The following is a 26,298-nucleotide window of genomic DNA, read 5'->3' as shown; positions in this document are numbered from 1 at the left end:
AGATTTTTCTTGTTCTCTAATGTGTGCTTGTATGGATATGAGTTTCCCTCTAAGTACTAAAAAGTAAGAATAGAGCAGATGAGGGGCCGGATGGTGGCACACCTGGTTGAGTGCACATATTATGGTGCACAAGGACCGAGGTTCAAGCCCCCAGTCCCCACCCACAAGGGGAAATCTTTGAGTGGTGAAGCAGGGCTTCAGGTATCTCTCTGTCTCTCTATCTCCCCCTACTCTCAATTTCTGGCTGTCTCTATCCAATAAATAAAGATAATAAAAAATTTAAAAAGAAGAATAGAGCAGATGAGATTACGGATATTGGGGTGGAAAGAAATTAGGAAGTCTATTTTAGGTATGTCCCAAAGAGACCATGACTTTAGTAAATTTTGCCTAAGCTTGCTGGCTAACCTGCAGATGAACTAAAAATATTGTCTGGGAAGATGGTGCCAGAGTTGAGAATAAAACTAGAAATCTGGATTATGGCAGAGTTGCTCCCAAACTTGAAGGAAGTATATAAATACAATTAGCTATTTCCCCCATTGATCTGACCCAAGGTCCATATATAATCACATGTAGCACATGAGCCTGTGTAACCTCGGAGTCCCTGTCAGTTTCAGTTCATAGTCCATGGTGACAGCTGGGAACTGCACTAATTTCAGGACCAATCTTCCTCGAGTGGTAGAATAGGATGACTCGGCCTCCCTTTGGAGAGTGGGGCAGTCCTTACAATTCCTAATTTATAGTGAGGGTAAAGTTGTTGAGAGGCCCACAGGAGGTCTTATGATGTTCCTGATGGAAGTGACCAGTGATTGTGGAGAGAGGGGTCTATTAGAGGTCTTCAACCACATTGATAGGGGAATTCAAAGATTCCCTGACTAGAGCCCCAGATGATGGGGTAGCCTGGTATTGGCCAAAATGACCACATCATTAAGTAAGACAGTTTCTTGCCTTTATCCAGAATTTATAGTCCTTTTTTCTTTTTCTCTTTTTTTTAAATCTGAGGCGCTTAGAATTTCTCCCAGTTGTTAAGGCATACTATTATTATTATCATTATTTATTTATTGGATAGACAGACAGAAATTGAGAGGAAGAGGAAGATAGAGAGGGAGAGAGATCTGCAGCCCTGCTTCACCACTAGCAAAGCTTTCCTCCTGCATTTGGGGATTTGGGGCTTGAAACTGGGTCCTTGAGCATTGTAACGTGTGCTCAACCATGTGCACCACCTCTCAGCCCTGAGTGTCATTTGTTGTATCCAGTCTGGTATTAGGTTTATGGGGTCTGGCTTCAAGTAAGGGAGGAAATAGACCTAGGATTTGAATGTGGTCTAAGTTGACCTTAAGTTTTACTGTTCTTACTTGTTTGATGATTCTAATAAAAGTTGTCACAGGGACAACAATTGTTCTTTAGTTGAAATATATAATGTTGATACTGTCAGAAGAGATTAGGATATATATAATTAGGATTATATATATAATATATATTATAGGATATAATATATATTAGGATTATATATTAGGATATATTATATATTAGGAGATTAATATATTAAGAGATTAATATATATTAGGAGATTAATATATAATATATATTATGTATTAGGATATTAGGATATATATATAATTTATTTTCATTTGTGTAGTTAGTTGGGTAGATAGAATGTTTGAGGGAAGTGAATTACGAGGTATGAAAGGAGGGTGTTAATGTGTCTAGAGTTCCGCTTCCCCAGAACCCCACCCCACTAAGGAAAGAGAGAGACAGGCTGGAAGTATGGATCAGCTGCCATAACCCTAGATCATCGGGTTAAGCGCACATGGCGCAAAGCACAAGGATCAGCGGAAGGATCCTGGTTCAAGCCCTGGCTCCCCACCTGCAGGAGAGTCACTTCACAAGCAGTGAAGCAGGTCTGCAGGTATCTATCTTCCTCTCCCCCTCTGTCTTCCCCTCCTCTCTTGATTTCTCTCTGTCCTATCTAATAACAACATCAACAGCAACAATAATAATCACAACAAAGCTAAAACAACAAAGGCAACAAAAGGGGGAAAAAGTAGCCTCCAGGAGCAATGGATTCATGGTGCAGGCACTGAGCCCCAGCAATAACTCTGGAGGCAAAATAATAATAGGAGACTAATTTTCCCCTTTTGTTGCCCTTATTGTTTATCATTTTTAAAAATTATTGCTGTCTTTGTTGTTGGATAGGACAGAGAGAAATTGAGAGAGGAGGGGAAGACAGAGAGGGGAGAGAAAGATACCTGCAGACCTGCTTTGCCACTTGTGAAGCCATCCCCCCTGCAGATGGAGAGGCTGGGGGCTCGAACAGGGATCCTTGAACCAGTCTTTGTGCTTCAAGCCATGTGTGCTTAATCTGCTGCACTACCGCCTGGGCCCCCTTTCTTTCTTTCTTTTTTTATTGGATAGGACAGAGAGAAATTAAGAGAGCAGTGGGAGATAGGAGAGAGGAAAAGAGACACCTGTAGACCTGCTTCACAACTTGTGAAGCGTCCCCCCCTACAGGTGCGAAGCTTGGGAATCGAACCCTGATCCTTGAGCAGGTCCTTTTGCTTAGTACTATGTGCGCTTAACTGGGTGCTCCACTGCCCAGCCCCCTCTTGCACCGGGATCCTTGCCCAAGTCCTTGCTAGTACTATGTGCGATTAACACAGTGCACCACCACCTGGCCCCTCCCCACCTCTCAACTCTTTACTGGCCTTCAAGGAATAACCATTTTAATGTTCAAAAGCACAAATACTCACCCTCTTCATTACTCAGTCCAGGAGGAGAATACTGGTATGAGTATTCAAAAACATCAGGCGTACATGAATATTATCTAGGGCTCTGTACAGTGGGTTCTGTATATACAAGATGTGAGTCAAATATACCTTCTGAATTAATTTTTTCTTTAGCTAATATTAAAATGACTCTCCGTGTCTACATGTGGGACTGGAAAATGAAGGGAGATGGCTATAGTAAAATAAACAGGTCTGGAATTTAAAATTCATTGCATATAATCTGCAGATTGTATGTTCCACAGACAAATGAATAAAGACTCCCTATGCTGGAAATAGGAACTACTTTTTAAAAACAGAGCTGATATAGGATCGTGAAGGTATGGAAAATGAACGCTAACCTCTACTGCGCCTATTCTGTCGCAGATGTCAAATGGTAAAACAAAACACCTCGACCCAAAAGAAGCCACTCTAGCACTTCTTTTCTTCTTCTTCTTTTTAAAATTATTTATTTACTTATTCCCTTTTGTTGCCCTTACTGTAGTACTTCTTAAAATTCACTTATTCATAACTAGAGGACACTCCTATAAACAGATCCATTAGAAATCATAGGCAACAAAGAAAAAAGAAGGAAAGAAAAAAAAAGAGGAGGAAGGAGAGAGAGGAGAAAGAAATATTCATCTCAGGCTAAAAAACAGGGTTTGTCACACATGTTGGAATGCTCAAGGACCCAGGTTCGAGTCCCTGGTCCCCGGCTGCAGGGAGAAAGCTTTTCAAGTGGTGGAGCAGTGTTGCAGGTGTCTCTCTTATCTCTCAATTTCTGCTGTTTCTATCCAATAATAAATAAAGTAAAAAAAAAAAGAGAACAGGGTTTGTCAAATAAACTAATAAACTTGAAGTAAAGTAATGCTTTATCCCTTAACACTTATGAAGAGACTTGTAAAGAAAAATGTGTAAGTGTGGCCTAGGAGGTGTTGCAGTGAACAAAGCCTTGGACTCTCTCTCTCTCTTTCTCTCTCTGCCTCCAGTGTTATTGCTGGGGCTCGGTTCCTGCACTAAGAATCCACTGCCCCTGAAGACCATTTTTCCCTTTTGTTGCCCTTGTTGTTTATCATTGTTGTCGTTACTATTATTGTTATTGTTGTTGGATAGGACAGAGAGAAATGGAGAGAAAGATAAGACACCTGTAGACCTGCTTCACCACGTGTGAAGCGATCCCCCTGCAGGTGGGGAGCTGGGGACTCGAACTGGAAACCTTCCGCCTGCACTTTGCGCCCACTGAGCCCCCTGAGCCTTGGGCTCTCAAGGCACAAGATTCTGAGTTTGACCGCCAGTATTGTTTGTGCCAGAGTGATATTCTGGTTCTGTCTCTTTCCCTCTCCATCTCTTTAACAAACCTTAAAAAAATTAAAAAAGAAATGTAAATATGATTTATTTGAAATTAAACACATTTAATTTCTCCAAACACTACAAAAACTGAAATTTAACGAAGCTAGATGTATTAATTATAACTCAGATCTTGCAGTTTCTCTGAAACAGTAATTTTTCTAACTAGCTGAGGCTTGTACCACTGGCTTCACACAAATTCCCCTACTCAGCCTTGTAGGGAAGCACCATTTCTGAAACTGACTAGGGGAAGCTCAGTGGCAGGCCAGGCCAGGCTAGTCCACGTAGAGGTGTGTACTTCTGGAAATTTCTCCAAATAAGTTCTTTGACTCACCACATCCACCTCTAATCTCTTTCCCAGTAGTATTAAATTTTTACTCTTTTTAAAATATTTATTTATTCCTTTTTGTTGCCCTTGTTTTTTTATTGTTGTAGTTATAGTTGTTGTTGATGATGGATAGGATAAAGAGAAATAGAGAAAGGAGAGGAAGACAGAGGGGGAGAGAGAGGCACCTGCAGACCTGCTTCACTGCTTGTGAAACTACTCCCCTTCAGGTGGGGAGCCGGGGGCTCGAACCGGGATCCTTATGCTGGCTCCTTGTGCTTTGTGCCACCTGCGCTCAACCCCCACTGCACTACTGCCCGACTCCCTAGTACTATTAACCAATTCTGCCCATCAGTAGCAACTATCCATCCCTCCATCCCTCCATCCCTCCATCCATCCCCATGCTGTACATTCAATAAACATTTATTGGGTGCTTTCTATGCATCAGATGCAGTCAGTAGTGTGTAAGGTATAGCATCTGATTGCAGGAGCTTTGGGAAGAGAAGCACAGACTTGATGGCAAGTCAACACGATCGAGTATTAAAGTTTATAAGTCGGATAAAGAGCATGAGGACTACTCTGTGTGACTATTATTCACTCAGCAACTGAACTTGCTACTCACTTGTCTTCCCCTTACAACCTCCTGCTATCAGCTCCCTGGGACAGGCAATTACATTTGCCTAGTCTTTTGCAACTGAAGTTCCCAGTTCTTGCCACAACTTTTGCTTTCATAGATCAACACTAACTGAAACCTATTTTTCCCATAAAATATTGTCCTCTAAAGCTGAAGTATCTCCACTAACCAGACCACTTTCAATTGGGAACTTTCTGACAAGTGATTCACAGGGAGAGAAAAAAAATTAATACAGCCTCTTATTCCCCACTCTCACTGTGGGACCACTGACAGACTCACTCTACTCCCTCTTCTTTGAAACGCATTTTGGTTGCTAAATGGAGCCATTTCGGAGACTTTAGGGCTCACGCCCATACACTGGAGCCTTCTGCACAACCAGGTCTGGAAAACAGGGAAGCTTTCCTCCTGAGAGCAGAGGGATACTGGGAAATGGCTGAAAGCTGGGAGAGCAGGAGAGCTGGCAAGGTAGAAGAAGCCAGATGGCCAGGATACAACCAAGGAGCCCAATCTGAAGAAATGCCCTGTGCTAGGCCTGGGAGATAGATCAACATTACAGCAGAGGACATGCTGCCTGAAGCTTCAGGTTCTAACCCTGCTACATACCACAGCAGAGCGGTTTTTGTTTGTTTGCTTTTTACCTCCAGGGTTATTGCTGGTGCTTGGTGTCTACACAATGAATCCACTGCTCCTGCAGTCATTATTTATTTATTTATTTATTTATTTATTGGATAGAACAGAGAGCATTTGAGAGGGGAAGGGAACATAGAGAGGGAGAGAGAAAGACAGACACCTGCAGACCTGTTTCACCACTTGTGAAGCAACCCCCACTGCAGGTGGGAAGCTGGTGGCTGGAACTGGGATCCTTGCCTGGGTCCTGATGCTTCCTACTAGATGCACTTAGCCCAGAGCATTAATGCCCAGGCCCTTCTCTCACCATTCTCTATCTTTCATAAACATAAATCAAGAAATACCTTGTACCCCTGCTGTTAAGTTACCTGAGGTCACCAGATGGTTCTTGCGGCTGCTGGCATAGCCATACTTAGCCGTACTCAGAGAGTAGGGACTGGACAGCCTGAGCCTGAGACTCTGGGTGACAAGCAGCTGATGTTCAAGTCATAGGAGCTGGGAGGCTAGTTCGGGGAGCTTGTTGGGAGCTGAAGGAGCCCTACCTGTGGCCTCCTCTGTCACTGGCCTCTGTGTTGTGTGAAGCATACATTCTCCCCATGCCTAGGGCCTCATTGAGATTGTGGCCACCAAGAGTGCTTGTGGTCACTTGTCAGAAAGTTCCCAATTGAAAGTGGTCTGGTTAGTGGAGATACCTCAGCTTTAGAGCATAAGAGTTGCATATCTGAGGCCTTGGAAGTCTCAGGTTCAGCTCCCAGCACTTCCCTATGACAAAGCTAAACAGTAATGTGGTCCCTGTCCTCATTGAAATAAATAAAAATATTAATTACTAAGTAAAGATAAGAAACTATTTTTTGGGAGTCGGGCCGTAGCGCAGCGGGTCAAGAGCACGTGGCGCAAAGCGCAAGGGCTGGCGTGAGGATCCCGGTTCAGGCCCCCGGCTCCCCACCTGCAGGGGAGTCACTTCACAGGCGGTGAAGCAGGTCTGCAGGTGTCTATCTTTCTCTCTCCTTCTCTGTCTTCCCTTCCTCTCTCCATTTCTCTCTGTCCTATCCAACAACAAGAACACCAATCATAACTACAACAACAAGGGCAACAAAAGGGAAAAAATAATAAATAAATATTTTAAAAAAACTATTTTTATAAATATTAAAAAAATATTTTAAGTCTTTTTTAAATTTTTTAAAAATATTTATTTTATTTATTCCCTTTGTCGCCCTTGTTATAGTTATTATTGTTGTCATTATTGGTGTCGTCATTGTTGATTAGGACAGAAATAGAGAGAGGAGGGGAAGACAGAGAGGGGGAGAGAAAGACAGACACCTGCAGACCTGCTTCACTGCTTGTGAAGCAAGCAACTCCCCTGCAGGTGGGGATCCTTACACCGGTCCTTGTGCTTTGTGCCACCTGCGCTTAACCCGCTGCGCTACTGCCCAATTCCCAAAACAAAAGTCTTAAGGAAGACAATTTTTCATAGAAGCACCCACAGAATCTAAAATAACAAAACAAAAACCAAAACCAGCCTTTCCTGTGACTGCTACTGGGAGCATGGCCAGACTGCAGTCCAAACCACAGTTCACTGTTCTGACTGCAGAACCTAAAAGCAGGGCTGGCAAGGACCTAGGTTCAAGTTCCCAGGCCCCATTTGCAGGAAGGAAGCTTCCCAAGTGGTGAAGCAGTGCTGCCAAGTGTCTCTCGCTCCCTCTCTGTCTCCATCCAAAATGAGAAAACAAACAAGCAAACAAGCAGGGCTGGCAGCAGCAGAGGAGTAAGTGATAACCCAAGTGGCTGAGAACACTCAGAGCAGGAAACTGGCCTGGAGGAGACAGGGATAAGTTCCCAACAGCCACAGCGCTGTCTGGGCTCAGCGTGCCTCCACCACGTTCCCAGGCCCCAGCCTCAGCAATCAGTTGGGTGTGTTCATTCTCTGCTTCTTACCGGTGTTCCAGTTCCACAATGCACTCTGGATAGTTTCCTCTCGATTTAACAGCGCACATTAGGTAACTATTCAGGTGCCACCAGGGAACAAAAGTGTGGAGTATCGCTGCACTTCTTTCCAATCACTTCCTTGGCTTCTGACCTCCATGTGCTTGCTTAAAACCCTGCCCTACTTTTCTGAGTCCTTCCTTATCCACCTACTTGTTGCAGTAACTGGTACAACTGTTGCTCTCATGCACACTCCTATCCTCATAGCTCTGATCAGTTCTTTTCAACCCTCTTATTGACTTGCTAGTGCATTTTCCACAATGACTCTTCAATTTCCCTGCTCGCTTAATGCCACCACCAGCTCCACTCACTAGGGCACTGCTACTAGTGACTGGGCTTGTTTCACATTCCTTCTGCAAAGTGCACAGCTTTTCTTTCTTCGTTCTGTCTCCCATCTTTTCTCCTGTTTTAAGAACTGGTCCTTCCATGGTCAGCCACTACAGTCCTAACTGGATCACACTCCACACCAGCTCTGGGTATCTGAGAGGTCATTACCTCAGCTGTATGTACCTTCTCAATGATTCTCTCTCCTTGGAATCTTCACTCCTGCACTCTCCCTATCTCTTTCCAACATATACACAATAAACTTTGGTCTCTTCAGTCATAGGTAAGGAACAAAAAGAAAACTGAAACTCAATTTTTTTTTATTTTTTTAACCAGAGCATTGCTCAGCTCTGGCTTATGGTGGCGCTAGGGGAACCTTTGGAGCCTCAGGCATGAGTCTTTTTGCCATAATGCTTATGCTGTCTCCCCTGCCCAAAACTCAACTTTCATTCAAACTAACAATTTTCTGAATATATTTATATATAAAATTCAACTGCTAGGGGCCAGGCAGTGGTGCACCAGGTTAAGAGGACACAGTAAGAATTGAAGGATCCGTATAAGGACCAGCTCCCCACCTGTGTGGGGGCACTGCACAATTAGTGAAGTAAGTCTGCAGGTGTCTATCTTTCTCTCTCTCTCACTCCCCTCTCAATTTCTGTCTGTCTTATCAAATAAAATGGAAGGGGAGGAAAAAAGGCCCTTTGACTCCTCTCCTGCCTCCCCCCATTTGCGTCCTTGGATCTGTTGAAACAATTCATGTTATAATGCTTCTCCATTATTATCGTTTACTTTATTAAATACCACTTATGAATGCGCTCAAACTGCCTCTGCTTTGTTACAGATTCTTCCATTCCTACCTGGTTCGTGTTCCCACCATTTTCCTGAAATTGCTCACTAGAAGATCACGTAAGTATCCTCCCATTTGCCAAACTCCACTGATTTCCCAATCGTGGAAAATCGACATTGTCACTTCTTTGCATGAAATATCTTTCTGGCTACTGAGGTACTTCTTTACTGAGACTTTCTTCTCGTCATGTCTCTATGAAAGTTTTAAAATTAGATATCTACTATCTATTAGGTATATAAACCTTTATGAATGCCAATCTAAAGTATGCAAGGCACTGTGTCACATAGATATATCAGTTTCTAAGAGATCTTACCAAATAGATTACTTTTCACTATCCTTCAAAGCAAACATATAAAGAGGGGCCAGGCAGTGGCTCATACAGTAAAGCACACGTATCACCATGCTCAAGGACCTGGGTTCAAGCCCCACCCCCTCCCCACCTACAGGGGGAACTCAATATGAGCGGTGAGTCAGGTCTGCAGGTGTCTGTCTTTCTCTTTCTCTCCCCTACCTATCTCCCCTCCCAACTTCTCCCTATCCTGTCAAATAAAATAGAAAGAAAGAAAGAAATGGCCTCTCTCCCTCTCTCACTTCATTTTGGTCTCAACCAATCCATCCAATCTAGTCTCATCTTGCCCCACTAGTCATCAGAATCTCCAACCAACCGTGGTCAGATTACATGTTCCTTTGCAAATGCTGGCCTTTCCATAGTCTTCTCCTTTAATGCTGTGTTCCCCTGTTCTCAACCACTTCCTGACCATCTCCCCTATGAACCACACTGCATATCCTTCCCAGGAAAACTAAATAGCAAACAGCCCAACAAATATTTAAAACTGAAAATATGAGAATTCAAAAACTATTTTTTTTTGAAGATCTGTGGAGGTTGGGCAGTAGTGCACCAGGTTAAGTGCACATGGCATGAAGCACAAGGACAAGTGTAGGAATCCTGTCAAGCTCCCAGCTCCCCATCTGCAGGGGGGTTGCTTCACAAGTTGCGAAGCAGGTCTGCAAGTGTCTGTCTTTCTCTCCCCCTGTCTTCCCCTCCTCTCTGAATTTCTCTCTGTCCTATCCAACAACAACAAGGGCAACAAAAATGGAGAAAATGGCCTCTAGGAGCAATGGATTCATAATGCAGCCACAGAGCCACAACAATAACCCTGGAGGCGGGGGGAGCGGGGAAGGGGATAAGCTGTAGTTTAAGTTTCTCTTTAGGGGACCAGGCAATGGCACATTCAGTTAAGCACAAATAGTATTAGGCACAAGGATGTTCTCAGGATCCAGGTTCAAGTGCCCGGCTCCCTACTTGCAGGTGGAATGCTTCAAGAGCAGTGAAGCAAGTCTGCAGGTGTCTCTCTTCTTCTTTTCCTCTCTATTTCCCCCTCTTCTCTCAATTTCTCTCTGTCCTACACAATAAAGTGGAAAAAAAATGGCCCCTGGGAGCAGTAGATTTGCAATGTGGGCACCCAGCCCCAGTGACAACCCTGGAGGCAAAAAAGGTTTCTCTTTAAGGGGAACTGAGGGAAAGGAAAACAGATGCAAGTGGAAATACATCAGCTCAAATCTCAAAGCAAACATGAGCAGCCTGAAGAGTCCAAAGGCATTAGGTCAACAGTGCAGCGTCCTTAAAATATGAAGCACCACAGGACCTCAGGGATACATAAGGCTTATAACCTTCACATCTCCCTTCTTAAAATCCTTCCATGGCTTTTTAAAGATTCATTCAGAACCTGGTACGCCAGAGGCTCCAAGGTAAACTCATTTCCATTTACTTACAGCTTCATGCCACTCTTTCTCTTTTTCTCTCTTGTCACCAGGGTTATCAATGGGGAGCCTGCAGGACTCCCATCACCTCGGGTGGTTTTTGTTTGTTTTTCTTCTTCTTTTTTTTTTCTCTTTAGAAGAGTATTGCTCAGCTCTGGCTTGTGGAGGTGTGGGATTAAAACTGGGACCAAAATCACTATGCTGTTTTAGTTACTCCCCCACCCCACCTAGTGTTATTATTTAGAGGCCTACAGCACGGCTACCCCGGCTACCCCGGGAGCCTGGCCCCTGCAGGTGGGCAGGGCTGAGCCGTCAGGGGCGCCATCAGCCCGCCTGTCACTCTTCCTAGTCTCTCAACTGTAGTCACAGTGCTTTTCTTGCCCAAGCAAATTTGCCAGAGATGTTCTTCCCTGCACTTTTTGCCTCAAACCGGTTTAGCCCCACCCTTCAGCTCTCCGTCCCGGGATTCCCTGATTCCAGCGTGTGAAGAACGTCAGGGGGCAGAGCGCAGGGCTGTCCTGCCATGAAGGTCACGGATTATGAGTTCCTGGGCACAGCTACTCAATTTTTTTTTTTAATCCTGGCTCCCTGGACTGGAAAACTGGGGTGACAGACGCGTGGACTGTTGAGAGCATTAAAGGTCAGACTTGACGCACAGCACTGAGAAACTGAGTTGGGCTGTAACACGGCGCTACCGTGCGGGAACCGTGTTTGCTCGCGGCCGGCCGCGCCGGGTTCAGCTCCAGGTCCAGCCCGCCATCCTCCGCCTCAGCACCGTCCCGGACGCTGCGGGTCCGAGAGCTGATTACGGAATAAAGCAGCAGACGCCTCAGCCGCACGCCTGCGAGCACACACCCGCCAGCCCTCGTTCACCTAGGGACCTGCCGGCCAGCTCAGGCTGTCAGTACTTCGGCCCAAGCACAAAAGGGGCGACGGCCGCCGTTAGTCATCAGAGAAGCGGAGCGGCCGCGTCCTGTCGGCCTCAGGCACGGCTCCTCGGGAGCCGCGCTCCTCCCAGCCCCACCCCGACTGCGCCCTTGACCCCGGGCCCCTCGAGACTGGAGGCGTGGGAGCCGTAGCCCCGCGCCGCTCCCTCAGGGTGCCCCGCGCCCTCCTTCCTTCCGCTCCCGGACGGACGCACTTCCGGCGGACGTGGGGGGAGCCAACCCCGGAAACGGAAGTGAGCGACGAGGACGGCTGACTGTAACGGGACGGAGAAGCTGTTCGCCGAGCGGTTTGAAGATGGTGAGTGATTCCTCTGGGTGACCCCAGTTCCCGACGGGCTGGGGATCGTGGCCTGGCAAGAACAGGCTGCTCCTCCCCACCCCCAGCTTGTTCCCCCGGTGTCGGTGCTGGTGGCGACACTGGGGACGAGGCCGGGCTCAGACGCCATGCTCTGTCGAGTCATGGGGTTGCGGGGTTCGTGCTTGCAGCCTCCTCGCGGATCCCGCGACGTCGCTTTCTCGTTCTCCCCACCCGGCGTGTCTCCTCTCGGTTTGCGCCCTGCCTTCCCCGGCGCCCCCGGCCCCGGCCCCTTAGCCCTACGGAGCAGAAGTTTCCAAAGTGCCGGTCTTCAAACCTCTCGGAAACGCAGCGAGAACTCCCCCACACCGCCCGGCCACATTCTTGTGACTCAGAGTCACTTTACATCTTCGGGAGCTTTTTGTTGGTGGTGGTTGTTAGCTGTCGGTGGGATATCAGTCCATAGTCTCCCCGGTTGTCAGTATCGTCCAGGGCATCTCCTCCTCCTCCCCCTCCAACTCCGGAAAGTTGTGCCTTTGGAGAAAGACTCGCTGTTGCCATTGCTTCCGAATCTAGAACCAATACTGCTGATAAATAATCCAGATCTATGGAGCTGCCATTGGCAATCACTGGTGATCACTGGAGAAGGGTTTTTGCTGTGGCTTTAAACACTCGAATGTAATGAGATAATTACGCTTTTGTGAGATTTGTTTCCTTCTATCACTTATTAGAAGCATCAAGTACTAAACCTGGTAAACAGGATTGGGACAGAAGCACACTGGGGCATGATGGCAGTGGAATCCCGATATCAGGACTCTTGTACTGTGTCGGTCGAAGGACCTTTTTCTTTCATCACATTACAGTAAATCCACCAGGAAGAATGAGAATATATATCCATGTAGTAAAGTCACAGGGGATAGATTTGGAAAGGGGTATAACTCTAGCCCTGGGAGGAGTGCGGGCAACTGGACCAGGTGAATAAACAAGTCCAGAAAGGTTGTGTGTCTTGATCACAGCCACACACTTAGGTTAGTGACAGTCCACACTGTACCCCAGATTATTTTTCTGATTAATTCTGTGTAGGGGAGTTGAAAATGATTGTGTAGTTTCTAGGGTTTCAAGCTAAGAACCCTGGACTTGATTCTTCAGACAGAGCATTGGTCAAACAGGAAAACGGTTATTTATTAAACAGCTTTGAGGGAGATGGTGAGGTCATGGATTTTAGGAGAAACTTGATGTACAGAAGGCATTAAGATCTTGTAGGATGCTGTTAAAGGAAACCAGGTGTTAGAACCTGGACAAGTGTAGTGTCTATCCTTGGGCAGAATAGAGTGCTAGGCCTCCTAATACAGCACACAAATGAATTGAGCAATCAGTACTTATTTTAAACACTGGTTTCTCAGGGTACTTTCTTCTAGAATAGTAACAAACTGGGTGCCAAACTACTTGTACCTATTTTACATTTTTAATGCAGAATTGAAGGAATGTTGTGCTCGAGCAGCAAGTCAGCTTCAAATGCTTTACCTGTTGTAGCATGTACTTAACCGTCTCAGACTACTTGTAACTTATTCATGTAAATCTTTGTACCTTTGTTCCACCGCCCCTACTTTTCTTTTCCTGGACTATCATTCAGTTAATTTTTATTCATTCCACTAGTTTTGGTGACTCCATCATTCTCAGTAGTCATTTTCCCTTTTTCTGATAAAGGAAAAGAGAAAGATACCTGCAGCACTATTCCACCACTTGTGAAGCTTTCCCTCTGCAAGTGGGGACAGGGACTTGAACCTGGTTCTTGCTGATGGTAGTGCCCACTGCCCTGCCTCTTGGAATGTCTTTCACTTTGACAACATGTGGAAATCAACTCAGGTTTCCTGTCTAGCCCCAAATTTGATGTTTTTCACTGTACAACATATGGCCTCCTATAAATGCTGTGGGTTCATCATAATTACGTAAACTATTGGCTTTTTAATGACAGTTTCTTTCTGGTTTCTAGTTCCTGCATTTTCTATGGCTTGAGTTTTTTTGTTTTTTTTTTTTTGTATTTTTTTGCTGTTGTAGAATGCCAGAGGACTTGGATCTCAGCTAAAGGACAGTATTCCAGTTACTGAACTTTCAGCAAGTGGACCTTTTGAAAGCCATGATCTTCTTCGAAAAGGGTATATGAAAAAGTTGTGACTTTCACTTTGTTATAATAAAATGCTTCTGCGAATTACTTTTCACAATATTATAATGGTTTATAAATATGTGTTATTTGGGAGATAGTAGATAATGTATCTTGATCTGGGGAAGAGCAGGAAGCTAAATGTTGTCTATGGCAGATGTAGTAACTTATCAGAGTACTAACATAGGATAAAGGCATCCTCTTGGGAGTTAATACCTAGCATGATTTGCTAGGGTTCTGATTGCTACTGGTAACTCAGAGGACCATTTGTCGCATTATTAGCTTTTGTAGCAATACACTTCTTTAAAGTTTATTATCTTTATTTATTGGATAGAGACAGCCAGAAATTGAGAGGGTAGGGAGGGAGAGAGACACCTGTAGCAAAGCTTTCCCCCTTCAGGTGGGGACCAGGGGCTCAAACCCAGCTTCTTGTTCATTGTAACGTTTGCTCAACCAGGTTTGCCATTACCAGCCCCCCCCCTTTTAGATATATTTATTGATTGATAAGAAAGAGAAAGAACCAGACATCACTCTGGTACATGTGCTGCCAGGGATCGAACTCAAGACCTCATGCTTGAGAGTCCAATGCTTTATTCACTGCACCACCTCCCGGACCACACCAGACCCTTTTCTTTAGAAGAACACTGCAGTTAAGAGCACAAGCTCCAGATTGAAGCTGCATGGAATTTGAGCCTGACTGCTGGCTTCTAGTTGGGTGCCTTTACTTGGGCAAGTTACTTAATTCTTATTTGTCTCAATGTCTTCAATCTATATAATAGGGCTGTTAATAACACACATTTTATTTTGAGGAATAGATTAATACATGAAAATACTTAACTAGTACTTGACGTTAGTAAGTACTCAGTTGCTCTTACTCTTCTAGCTTCACCATGCCGATATAGCCTGCCCTCCGTTCCCCTGTATGTTTTTGTATATTTGGGTCTCCATTGGTGGTACTGCAGGTTTTTCTGCTTACTAAAAGAAGTTGATAGTTTTCTCCCATAAGCATGCTGTGTTTGGGAGTTTGCTTTATTTTTCTTTTATTTATTTATTTACTTATTTTTGCCTCCAGGGTTATTTTTGGGGCTTGGTGCCTGTACCACTCTATCCACTGCTCCTGGAGGCTATTTTTTTCCCCTTTCATTGCCCTGGTTGTTTTTTATCATTGCTGTGGTTATTGTTGTTACTGATGTTGTTGTTGCGGATGGGACAAGAAATGGAAAGAGGAGGGGAAGATAGAGACAGAAAGAGAAAGATAGACACCTGCAGACCTGCTTCACCGCTTGTGAAATAAATACATCCAATTTAATAAATCCAATTCCTGTAACTGCTGTTAGAAAATACAAGACAGTTTGATCATCCCCAGAAAACTCTCCAGCCTGACTGATTTTAAACTTTGGGTATTGGGTGATATTTAATTTCCTCTTATTTTTTTTCAGCTTTTCTTGTGTGAAAAATGAACTTTTGCCTAGTCACCCTCTTGAATTATCAGAAAAAAATGTAAGTATGTTACCTTTGCCTTTATCCTCTAATAAAAAAATTATCATACTTCTGTGACTTACATGTGTGTGTATTATTTGTGAGAGACGATGGCATTGCTTCAGTATATACATTGCTGGGGGTCGAATCCAGATCCTTAGACATGCAAGTCCTGTGCCCTTTTGTGCTTGAGCCATTGTCCAGACTGTTACAATTTGATTTTTATTAAGACAGTTCAGATATTAAGCATTTGACCATGAAGGAGGCCTGGTTTTTCATATTCTTTAGAGTGGGCTTTGATGTGATCTGTTTCCGACCTGGGCCAGTTCACCCCTCCTGTGGTAACCTGGGTGGCCCCCGCTCCCAGGAGGTCACCATAATGATGCTGAACTTAGTGCAGACCCCCTATCAGCAGAGTAGAAGTCCTGGGTTCGAGAGATCCTCCAGCCTCAGCCTCCGGAGTAGCTGGGACTACAGACAGCACCACCACACCCGGCTAGAGTGGACTTAGAATAATCATTATTTTGCTCCACTAAAGTACCCTTTGTATGTTATCTTTGTAATGGACAGTTATAAAAATTGGTCTGACATTCTATTTTGTTCATAATGTATTTTCCCATTTGGTAGTCTTTTTTCCTTTTATATTTCTCTGCCATTTTACTATTGATCTCCAAGTCTCTCAAACCAGTAGATTATATTTACCACTGAAAAGTACAGTTACTAGTCTTGGTCTTTATAATAAAATGGAGCTCATAGGGTGGCACACCTGGTTGAGCACACATGTTACAGTGCAAGGACTCAGGTTTGAGCCCCCAGTCCCCACTTGCAGTGGGGAAGGCTTTGCCAGTAGTGAAACAGTGCTGCAGTTGTCTCTGTCTCTCCCTATCACCTCCCCCCTTCTCAATTTCTGGCTGTCCAATAAATAAATAAATAAAGATAATTTTAAAAAAGGGAGATTACAATATCATTTCCCTATATATTTGGCCATTAGATTTGGAAAAGTTCTGAGCAATGTGTGTTAAGAGAAACTTTGTATATTATCTCTTGAGACTCAGCCTTTATTTTGCCTCTATGTAGTTTTTTCTATTTACTTGACTAGTGACTGTTGAAATGTAACACTTTTCAGTCCTTTAGCTTGGGTTGTCTGGTTGAATCATATATATTTCAATTTCTTGACATACTTAGTAGCAAAGTAAAATTGGATGAGTTGTTTATTCTCTGTTTTCTCATCTGTAAAATGGAGTTCATATTGGCACATACTGTCATATAATAACGTTCTATGATTGAGAACTTCAGCAGTGATGATGTAAGAGGACATCACTGTCACCTATTGATGTACCAGTGATTCTCAACTCTGAATGATTTTGTCCACAAAGGGACATTTGGCAAAGTCTGGTTGTCACGTGGTGTTAGGAAGATGGTCTTTGGTACTAACATCTGTTGGATGGATAAAAGTCAGGAATGCTGCTAGATAGCCAACAGTGCGCAAGCTCCTCCCTCCCTCCCTCAACAAAGAATTGTCTGACCTCAGATGTCAGTCGTCCTTGCTGGGGGTTGATAAGCCCTGATCTTTTATGTAATGTTTTCCTACCTACACTGTATAACTAACTGCCTGTGGGGCAGATTGGTTTTTTTTCTTTTGTTCCATATTATCACAGGGCCTAATTTTGCATGGTTGCAAATAATTAAGTATATGGGACCAACAAAATAATTCACTTGCATAATGCAACTGCATGTTTGACACAACATGAGTTTTAAGCCCAACCCCCACCGCTTCAGAGCTATGGTATTTCCCTCACGTTCTTTTGATAATCTACAAACTTTGACCCAGAGGAGTAAATCCTGTGTGTGTGTGTGTATGTGGGGGGGTGTTGATTAGTAAATGGAGTTTACCATCACATTGCAAGATGTATCTGTTCATCTATATAAACTTTAATTGTTAAGTAAATTTGTGGGGTGCCAGGTCATGGTGCACCTGATTAAGTGCACATACTACAGTGCACAAGGACCCAGGTTCAAGCCCCTGGTCCCCACCTGCAGGGGAAAGCTTTACAGGTGGTGAAGCAGGACTGTAGGTGTCTCTCTGTCTCTCCCTCTCAATTTCTCTCTGTTTCTATCCAATAATAAATAAAAATATTTTTAAAAAATAATGCACAGATTTAAAAAAAAAATAAATTTGTTGGTAGTTGATAGTTAGCATAATGGTTATGCAAATAAGCTCTCATGCCTGAGGCTCCAGAAGTCCCAGGTTCAGTCCCCTGCACCATGAAAAGCCAGAGCTGAGCAGTGCTCTGGTAAAAATAAATAAATAAGTAAATTTGTATTATGGGACTTTATATTTAAAGCAACTCCTTGAATTAGAATTTCAGATCATGGTAAAAGTTTGGATATTTTCTGGAGAGGCCATCAATCACATTTTGCTATGAAGTTAAACTTATTAGAGACTTTATTTTTAGATATCTTACCTTGAAATTTCATATATCTGACCACTAATTATGTTCTAAGAGAGCACTAATCTCAATGATTTTTTTTATTAAAATGACTGTTACGTCAGGATCTTATTAAGAGAGTATACTGCACAGGCATATCCCAGAGATAGTGCAGGTTTTATTTCAGACCACATAATAAAGTAAGCCACATGAATTTCTCTGCTTTCTAGTGTTTACACTCTCCTGTAGTTATTAATTATTGCAGTACTGTTATATATGAAAATAGTCGTGCCTTAATTACATATAACACAGACATGAGGTGAGTACCTGTTGGGGAAAAATGGCATCAATAGGCTGGCCGTGCACTGTGGCCTCAGACCTTCAACTTAAACAAAAAAAATGTCTTGGGTGATTGACACAGTGGATGAAGTATTGATCTCAAAAGCATGAGGTCTTAAATTCAATCCCTAGAATCACATGTGCCCAAGTGAAACTGGTTCTTCCTGTCTCTCAGTCTGTTTCTCATTAATAAATCCATAAAGGAATCTTTTAGAAAGAAAGGTAATTCTCTGTGAAGCATATTCTAAAATGTGCTGTGCATATAACAAATGATCACAGAGGTCATTTTACCTCATAATTACCTTATCTCCTCCAACAGATCTTTATTCCGATTTATTTGTATGTCATGTTCACCATCTTTTAAAACCACTTTAAGAAATTGTATGTCCATGAGTCAGGTTGATTTATTTTGTGTAAGTCATATTAAACTGCTACAAAGTGTTTTTTTTTTTGTTTTTTTTTTTTAAGAATACCAGTGCTCCAGGGAGTTGGGCCGTAGCGTAGTGGGTTAAGCACACGTGGTCCGTAAGGATCCCGTTTCGAGCTCCCAGCTTCCCACCTACAGTGGTGTGGCTTCACAGGCGGTGAAGCAGTTCTGCAGGTGTCTATTTTTCTCTCCCCCTCTCTGCCTTCCCCTCCTCTCTCCATTTCTCTCTGTCCATGTAACAATGACGACAACAATAATAACTACAACAACAATAAAAACAACAAGGGTAACAAGGGAAAATAAATAAATAAAAATTTTAAAAAAGAATATCAGTGCTTAGTTAAAAGTATAATTCCAGGACAAAAATTGTTTATCAACATCCAGTTTAAGTAAGGGGAATGTTTCAGGCATTGAACAGAAAGAAGGCCTCATACATGAAAAGCATTTTGTTCTGTCACTGAGCTACATTCTTGGTACAGAAAAAAAGGCTGTACATTCAGATTTAAAATGTAATTTTTATGCTGACATACACACCTCCATGCTGAGTATAATAGAGGCATATCCTAACAAGTACTGAAAACTAATAAAAGTACTTTGCTTTTATTTCAGTTTTAGATAGTAAAACCATGTAGCTAGTTACTGTGTTACGTCTATACCTGCAGTAAAATTTTTGAATGCAGAATGTTGAGTATAACATTTAAAACTATATGTTTGTCTTTTGTAGTTCCAGCTCAACCAAGATAAAATGAATTTTTCCACACTGAGAAACATTCAGGGTCTATTTGCTCCACTGAAATTACAAATGGAATTCAAGGCTGTGCAGCAGGTAAGAATTTGAATGACTTTTTTTTTTTTTTTTTGCCTCCAGGTTATTACTGGGGCTCATTGCCTACACTCTGAATCCACTGCTCTTATGGCCACTTTTTTTTTTTTTTTCCGATTTTTTGGTTAGAACAGAAAAATTGAGAGGGGAAGGGAAGATAGGGAGAGAGAAAGATAGACACCCACAGACCTGCTTCACCACTTGTGGGGTGACCTCCCACCCCCGTAGGTGGGGAGCTAGTGTCTTGACTGGGATCCTTCGGTGTGCCACCACCTGGCCCCTTTGAATGACTTTTATGTATGTGTTGATATCAGTTGGAAGAACTATTCTGTTGTAATATTAACTGTATAAGCCTCATTTAATTGTCTACCCTATCTCCTGTTCTGCTTTCCTTCTCTCTAGGATATGACTTCAGTTCGTACTTTGTAGAGGAAAATAAGCTACTAACTGGAAAACTCACTGAAATTATAGACTCGCTGTTAGAAACTTACCTTGTGTCAGCTTTCAGCAACACATACATATTTGAAATTGTCTCTTTAGTCAGAAGAAAACAATTCTATCAAGCCCAAATCTTTCGTAAGCAACTTTTTAATGAGTACCCTTTTATTAACTGAACATCTTTTAAAAGCAGCTTACTTAGGGGCTGGGTGGTGGTGCACCTGATTGAGCACACATGCTACGATGTGCAGGGACCCAGGTTCAAGCCCCCTGGTCCCTATCTGCAGGGCAAAAGCTTTGTAAGAGGTGAAGCAGGGCTGCAGGTGTTTCTGTCTCTCCTCCTCTAGCTCCTCCTTCCCTCTCAATTTCTGTCTGTCTATCCAATAAACAAAGCTAATAAAAAATTATTTTAAGCTGCTTACTTTTTAATATTTATTCCTTTACTTCCCATTTGCTCAGTGCAGTTTTCTGCTCTTATTGTACCAGAGAAGCTGCTCTGGAACACTGGGCATTTTCAGCTAGCTGGCTATCCCTCTGTATCTACCATGAATGACTCCTTCCTTCATTCTTATTCTTTTTTCCCCCCAAAGATTAATTTATTTGTATTTTTTAGATAGGGGCAGTGAGACTAAGAGACAGAATGAAAGAGACCGAAGCTGCCTTCAGTGTCTGTGGGCTAGACTCAAACCTGCGTTGCAGCATACTATCCAAATGATCAGAGATTTTATTTAATAATGAGAGAGGAAGAGAGAGAACCAGAACATCACTCTAGCACATGTGATGCTGGGGATTGAACTCGGACTCTCCTGCTTGAGAGTCCAGTACCTAATTACTGAGCCACCTCTGAGTTGTTCCTTTTTGCTTCTTTTGATTTTTGGAATACCAAACTTTGCTGTTGTCTTCTTGTTCTGTGCAGTTTTTTTTTTTTTTTTTAATGCTCCTTGAAATCTTTTGTTAGTACCCCGTTTCGGGACTTTTCATCATCCTACTATTTCATATCTATTCCTTTGGTTGTAGTTATAACTCTCGAGTTATAATATTCATGAGCTATACACCTATCAGCTTCTCAGTTGAAGTCCAATAAAGCACATGCACAAATACAGAGTAACTGATTGCTGTCACATATTCTGTCTTGCAAAATGGGTTTCTGTACAGGTGGAAATTGGAACTTTAGTCTTGGATATCTCATCCAGTATTTTGTCCTGGCTGCCAGTGACCAGTTGTGTATTTTCACAACTGCTATTACACGAATTCTGATCTCTACCATGCTTTGTCTGGAATACCATCCCCCCTCACTACACCCCCACACACTTTAATGCCACACCTATACTTGGCTGCACACTAATCTACTGCACATACTCTAGGATCTTCTTTGAAAAACATGAGTTTGATCATGCCACTCCCTTCACTTTGCCTTCAAAGTAAATTCCAGCTCCTTCATGTGACTCTTCCCAAACTGCCTTGTCCTTGCACTCCATCATACTCCACACCCTCCTCAACTACTCGCAACTTCCCAGCTAGAGAGAGTTATGTTCTCACATCACTTGGATTTTGCAGTTATCCTTCCAGCTATAAATTCTTTTCTTTCACCTGGCCAGCATTATGCCTTTTCTAGTATATTCCCTTAATGTCAGTCATTCTGGAAGCTGTTTGATTCCCCCCTCCCCAAAGTAATACTTGAAAAAGTGAAAGCACAGGATTGGACCGACACTGTGCTTTTTGAAGGACCCACAGGTAATACTGATCTTTATTTTCTGGCCACCACTATTATTTTTAGTGCAAATAAGGCCCCACCCCCTGTTGCACTGATATTTTCATTATTTTTGTGAACTTTTCAAAGAATAGAGATCATGAAATTGAACTATATTTTGTTCCCCCCCCATTTGACTTTTCTAATCTTGCCTTTTTATACTTTCTCTAAAGGTTCAGCGTCTTCCATTTCTTCCGAGCTCAAACCTTTCACTGGATATTTTGAGGGGTAATGATGAAACTATTGGGTTTGAAGATATTCTTAATGGTAAGTGTTCTTCAGCATCTCTTATTTATTTATTTTTTTTGGGGGGGAGCCCCAATATGCAGATCAAGAACAACAAACATAATAGCAGCACTGACATTATAGAGGTTATAGTTGATTCGGCTCACATTTGATAAATTTTAGTGGTAGTAATAGTACTTTTGTGGCTTTAAAAAGTAGAAATTATACTGAAGTAGTTATTTCAGTCAAGTAATAGTGCTCTCCTATTTCATGTCATGTGGATAATGTCTGGTTTGCAAGTACTACAGTATTCTTAGAATTGTTTAATCAGTGATTATTTTTTTATACAATGACTAGGTTTTAAAACAACTAAAATAAATAAAAGTTTTTTGGGAAAGTGGGCCCCTGCAATTTTTGTTTTTCTATAGATGGCGAGTAGGAAAAAAAGAATTTTTTTTTTTTTAAAAAACTTACTTGAATAATTGTATTATGTATAAATTGAATGACTTAAGAACAATACATGTAGTGGCACCCTCTATTTTTATGGTCCTGAGGAAGATAAACAAACAAAATTCTGTTCAGTTTTGCTTCTGCTCATTATGCCGCCATCAGTTCAGGAGAAACAGATAACCCCAGCAAGATTAAATTCCATTCGTCTTGTGTCCATACATACCGACATCCAGTAAGGAAATGCTGTGGGCACAGCAGAAGTCCAGTGAGCCTCCTCTGTAAGAATTTACCCCCAGGAGGCTTTTGAATGCAGGAAAACCTAAAATGCCTAAGCTCTTACATCGAATTTAGAAAATCATTTAAAATGAATGAGAGACAACTCATTTTTATATTTTTGATCTTTTAATTAGTTTTTTAAATGTGCTCATTTAAAAACCATTTTCTGTAATTCTTTAAAAGAAAGGAGAGAAACTAACTGAACATTCTCAGTGAGTCAGATACTTTGTCAGGCATTTTTATTAACTTTGAAGATACAGTGATGAAAAAAAATCTCTGTCTTCCTAATGGGGGAGATCAACATTAAACAGATAAAACTGATAGATAATAAACTTTGACCCAAAAAGTATTTTAAGGCTATTGATGAAGGAATAGTTGGTTAACCTAACATTATAGAGACTATTCAGCAGTGATGAAAATCTATTTTTATTTAATACATTGTATTTATTTTTACCAGTGTACTGCTTAGCTCAGGCTTATGGTGGTGCTGGGGATTGAATGTAGGACCTTTGGTGCCTTAGGCACGAAAGACGCTTGACATAGCCACTGTGCTGTATCCTCAGCCCCTGTGATGAAATCTGTATATTTCTCACATTTACATTTTTTTAAAGTATTGATGGTGATGAAGGTTTTGCCCATTCATAATAGAAGTGCTTTATCTAGAAAAATCTGCATATCTTACAGGAAAGAGTAGGGAGTGTGCGAAGGATAATATTGGATTGTCAGAAAAACTGCATTTTTGCCTAGATAAACATGGAAAAATACGTCACGAGTCTTCCAACAACCCAGTAGTAAAGTCAAAACCAGAGACCTTTGTTTACTATAGTTTTCTCACTTCAAAATGAGGCTACTGACTAATCAATTGGCCCAGTTCACCCTCCAATGACAGCAGAGGTGCTAGAACACCTGATCCCCTGCTTTCTGGCGCAAGTGATTGATTCAGTGCTGTAACGAATGTCTCTTGTGCTTTTTCTGTGTACTCATATGTAGACATTTTAAAGTATAAACTAAGTGTATTTTACAGAGTAGTTTGTGAGTTTTTATTCTGTTTCTGGTCCTGTGCAGAAAAATGAGTAGAGGGCTACAGAAGGAAAAAAAGTCATTATTTGCCTTTGGATACTAACTCTTAGCATTCAAAACCTTTTGGATTGGGAGTCGGGCGGTAGCACAGCGGGTTAAGCACACATGGCACAAAGCGCAAGGACTGGCATGAGAATCCTGGTTCGAGCCCCTGGCTCCTGCAGTGGAGTTGCTTCACAGGTGGTGAAGCAGGTCTGCAGGTGTCTTTCTTTCTCTCCTCCTTTCTGTCTTCCCCTCTCCATTTCTCTCTGTCCTACCCAATAATGACGACATCAGTAACAACAATAACTACAACAACAATAAAAAACAACAAGGGCAACAAAAGGGAAAATAAATATAAAAAAATTAAAAAAAAACATTTTGATGTACTGACAGTTAAACTGTGACTTTTGTCTACAAAAATAACAATCAAGGTTGTTTTTTATCTGTGTACGTGCATATGAAACAAATACAAAGTAGTAGAGATAACATGTTTTTAAGAGATCTTGTTATCTCTTAGAGACTGTAATTGAGTAATCAGGAAAACTGTGGGAATTTAAGGACTTTGGGAAAAGGAGAGCTTTTCCAGTTTGTTTTTTCTTTTCAAATCAGCTGTGTTAAGGTACAATAGAACATATAATAAATTTTACCTATTTTAAGTGAGCGTGTCTGAATTTTAGCAGTTGTATATAACTGTGTAACTGTGCCCTGGATCATGATAAAGTTTGATTTAGAGAGTTGGCATGGCAGTAGTGCATCAGCCTTTCATCCTTGGGACTCCGGCTTCAATCCTTGGCACCACCATGCGCCAGATCTGTGTAGTGCCAGGTTTCTCATTAAAGTGTGTGTGTGCATGAGCGTATGTGTTTACACATATATGTTATCCCCCAAATTTTCTTGTAATCAGGACCTGCCACCTGCCCTACCCCCCACCTCAGCACCCACTGGCCTATGTTTTGTTACTTTAGAAAATTAGTTTCACCTGTCTAGACTTTCATGTGGGTGGAATCAGTTGAATTTATCTTTTTTTGAGAATCTTTAATATGCTTGTTTTTGTTTGTTTTTAGATCCATCACAAAGTGAACTGATGGGAGAACCGCACTTGATGGTGGAATATAAACTCGGTTTACTGTAATGCAATATGGTGGCCGTGAAAATAAAGGCAATGAATCTTGTTTATAGCCGTCTTTTTACTACAGTTTGATGTACACATTAAAAATACTGACATGAAGATTTTTGACTAAGTAGTATCTGTGATTATTTGAAATTGTTTGAGTCTTTGGTTTATGGCCATGTGACAGTTGAAAACACTAAAGGGAGATTATTTAAAAACTTCTAATTTGGGGAGTCGGTAGCGCAGAGGGTTAAGCGCAGGTGGCACAAAGCGCAAGGACCGGCATAAGGATCCCGGTTCGAACCTCTGGCTCCCCACCTGCAGAGGAGTCGCTTCACAAGCGGTGACGCAGGTCTGCAGGTGTCTATCTTTCTCTCCCCCCTGTTTTCCCCTCCTCTCCCCTATCCAACAACAACGACAGCAATTAACAATAATAATAGCCACAACAACGATAAAGCAACAAGGGCAACAAAAGGAAATAAATAAATATAAAACAAAAACTCCTAATTCATCATTTGGGGAGATAGCACAGTGGTTATGTGGAAGACTATGCCTGAGGCTCTCAGATGCCAGGTTCAGTCCCCAGCACTACCATAAGCCAGAGCTGAGCCAGTGCTCTTGTCTGTCTCTGTATCTCATTCAAAACCAATTAAAAAAATGAACTAACCTTCATGTTTTTAAAAATTGTTCCTAGTGGATATTATAAACTATCCACAGGTTTCAGTGGTAATCTTTACGAACCTAGTACATGAAAATTAGAGATTCTTAGCTTTTTGAATGAACCATCATTTACTGATAAAATCTTTTTTGTTTCAATTTTTAAGGAAATTGGCTTACCTAATATATTTGCAGCTAAAGGCAATATCACCTTTCTCAGGTGGAACGAGAATATTTTACAATGTCTAGAGACTTTTGGTTGACACAGCTGCTGAGAGTGGAAGCTGCTACTGACATCTAGTGGATAGAGGCCCGGAATGTTGTTAACAGCATATAATGTATAGAACATAGTCTTAACAGTCGAATAAGAGAAGATGATTTGAAAATTCCTAACTTACATTTAAGCAATACCCTTTATGTCTTAAAAAAACAAAAAAAAAACTTACTACTCAATATTGTAAAACTGTTGAATTCAGTTTACTCCCTGCAACCAAGAATTATTTAAGCTCAAAATGTCCATAATTGTCAAGGTGGACAAACCTTGAAACAAAACATATAACAATTTTTTTCCAAAACTGCCTGTTACACAATTTTTGCAAACTTATTTCCCACGTAAATTATGAGAAAATTGAGAATTATCAGTCTTAATCATTTCTATTGTTCGACTTAAAAAGTTAGACATTTCTTCTGTATCTTAGTTCTTTTTTTTAAAAGAGTGATTCAATATTTATTTACAAAACCATAGAAACTGATATAATTCCACATTGTTTCCATCAACCAGGGTTCTGTGTATCCATTCCCTCCATCGGAAACTGCAGAAGT

General features: G+C 41.9%; 1 protein-coding gene and 1 long non-coding RNA gene across 3 annotated transcripts in view; one reads left to right on the top strand and one right to left on the bottom strand.

Moving 5' to 3' along the window:
- Positions 1-11,572, bottom strand: part of LOC132538649 (uncharacterized) — a 30,078-nt gene extending 18,506 nt beyond the window's left edge. The window contains exon 1 of one of the 2 annotated variants that reach the window (XR_009550010.1): positions 10,620-11,572. This is a non-coding gene — a long non-coding RNA (uncharacterized LOC132538649). The remainder of the gene's footprint in view (positions 1-10,619) is intronic. The other variant, XR_009550011.1, reaches the window with a different exon arrangement.
- A 99-nt stretch (positions 11,573-11,671) lies between these two features.
- Positions 11,672-24,945, top strand: POMP (proteasome maturation protein). The gene is made up of 6 exons (XM_007522391.3): positions 11,672-11,852; positions 13,908-14,005; positions 15,450-15,510; positions 19,409-19,510; positions 21,869-21,962; positions 24,773-24,945. The coding sequence occupies exons 1-6, from the start codon at positions 11,850-11,852 to the stop codon at positions 24,838-24,840; spliced, it is 426 nt and encodes a 141-aa protein (XP_007522453.1). The 5' UTR covers positions 11,672-11,849; the 3' UTR covers positions 24,841-24,945.
- Positions 24,946-26,298: the final 1,353 nt, after the last annotated feature.

This window comes from Erinaceus europaeus, chromosome 5 (genome assembly GCF_950295315.1).
Source record: "Erinaceus europaeus chromosome 5, mEriEur2.1, whole genome shotgun sequence".
Lineage (NCBI taxonomy): Eukaryota > Metazoa > Chordata > Mammalia > Eulipotyphla > Erinaceidae > Erinaceus > Erinaceus europaeus.
The sequence above is the reverse complement of the archived record's forward strand: the minus strand, read 5'-3'. Positions and strand labels throughout refer to the sequence as shown.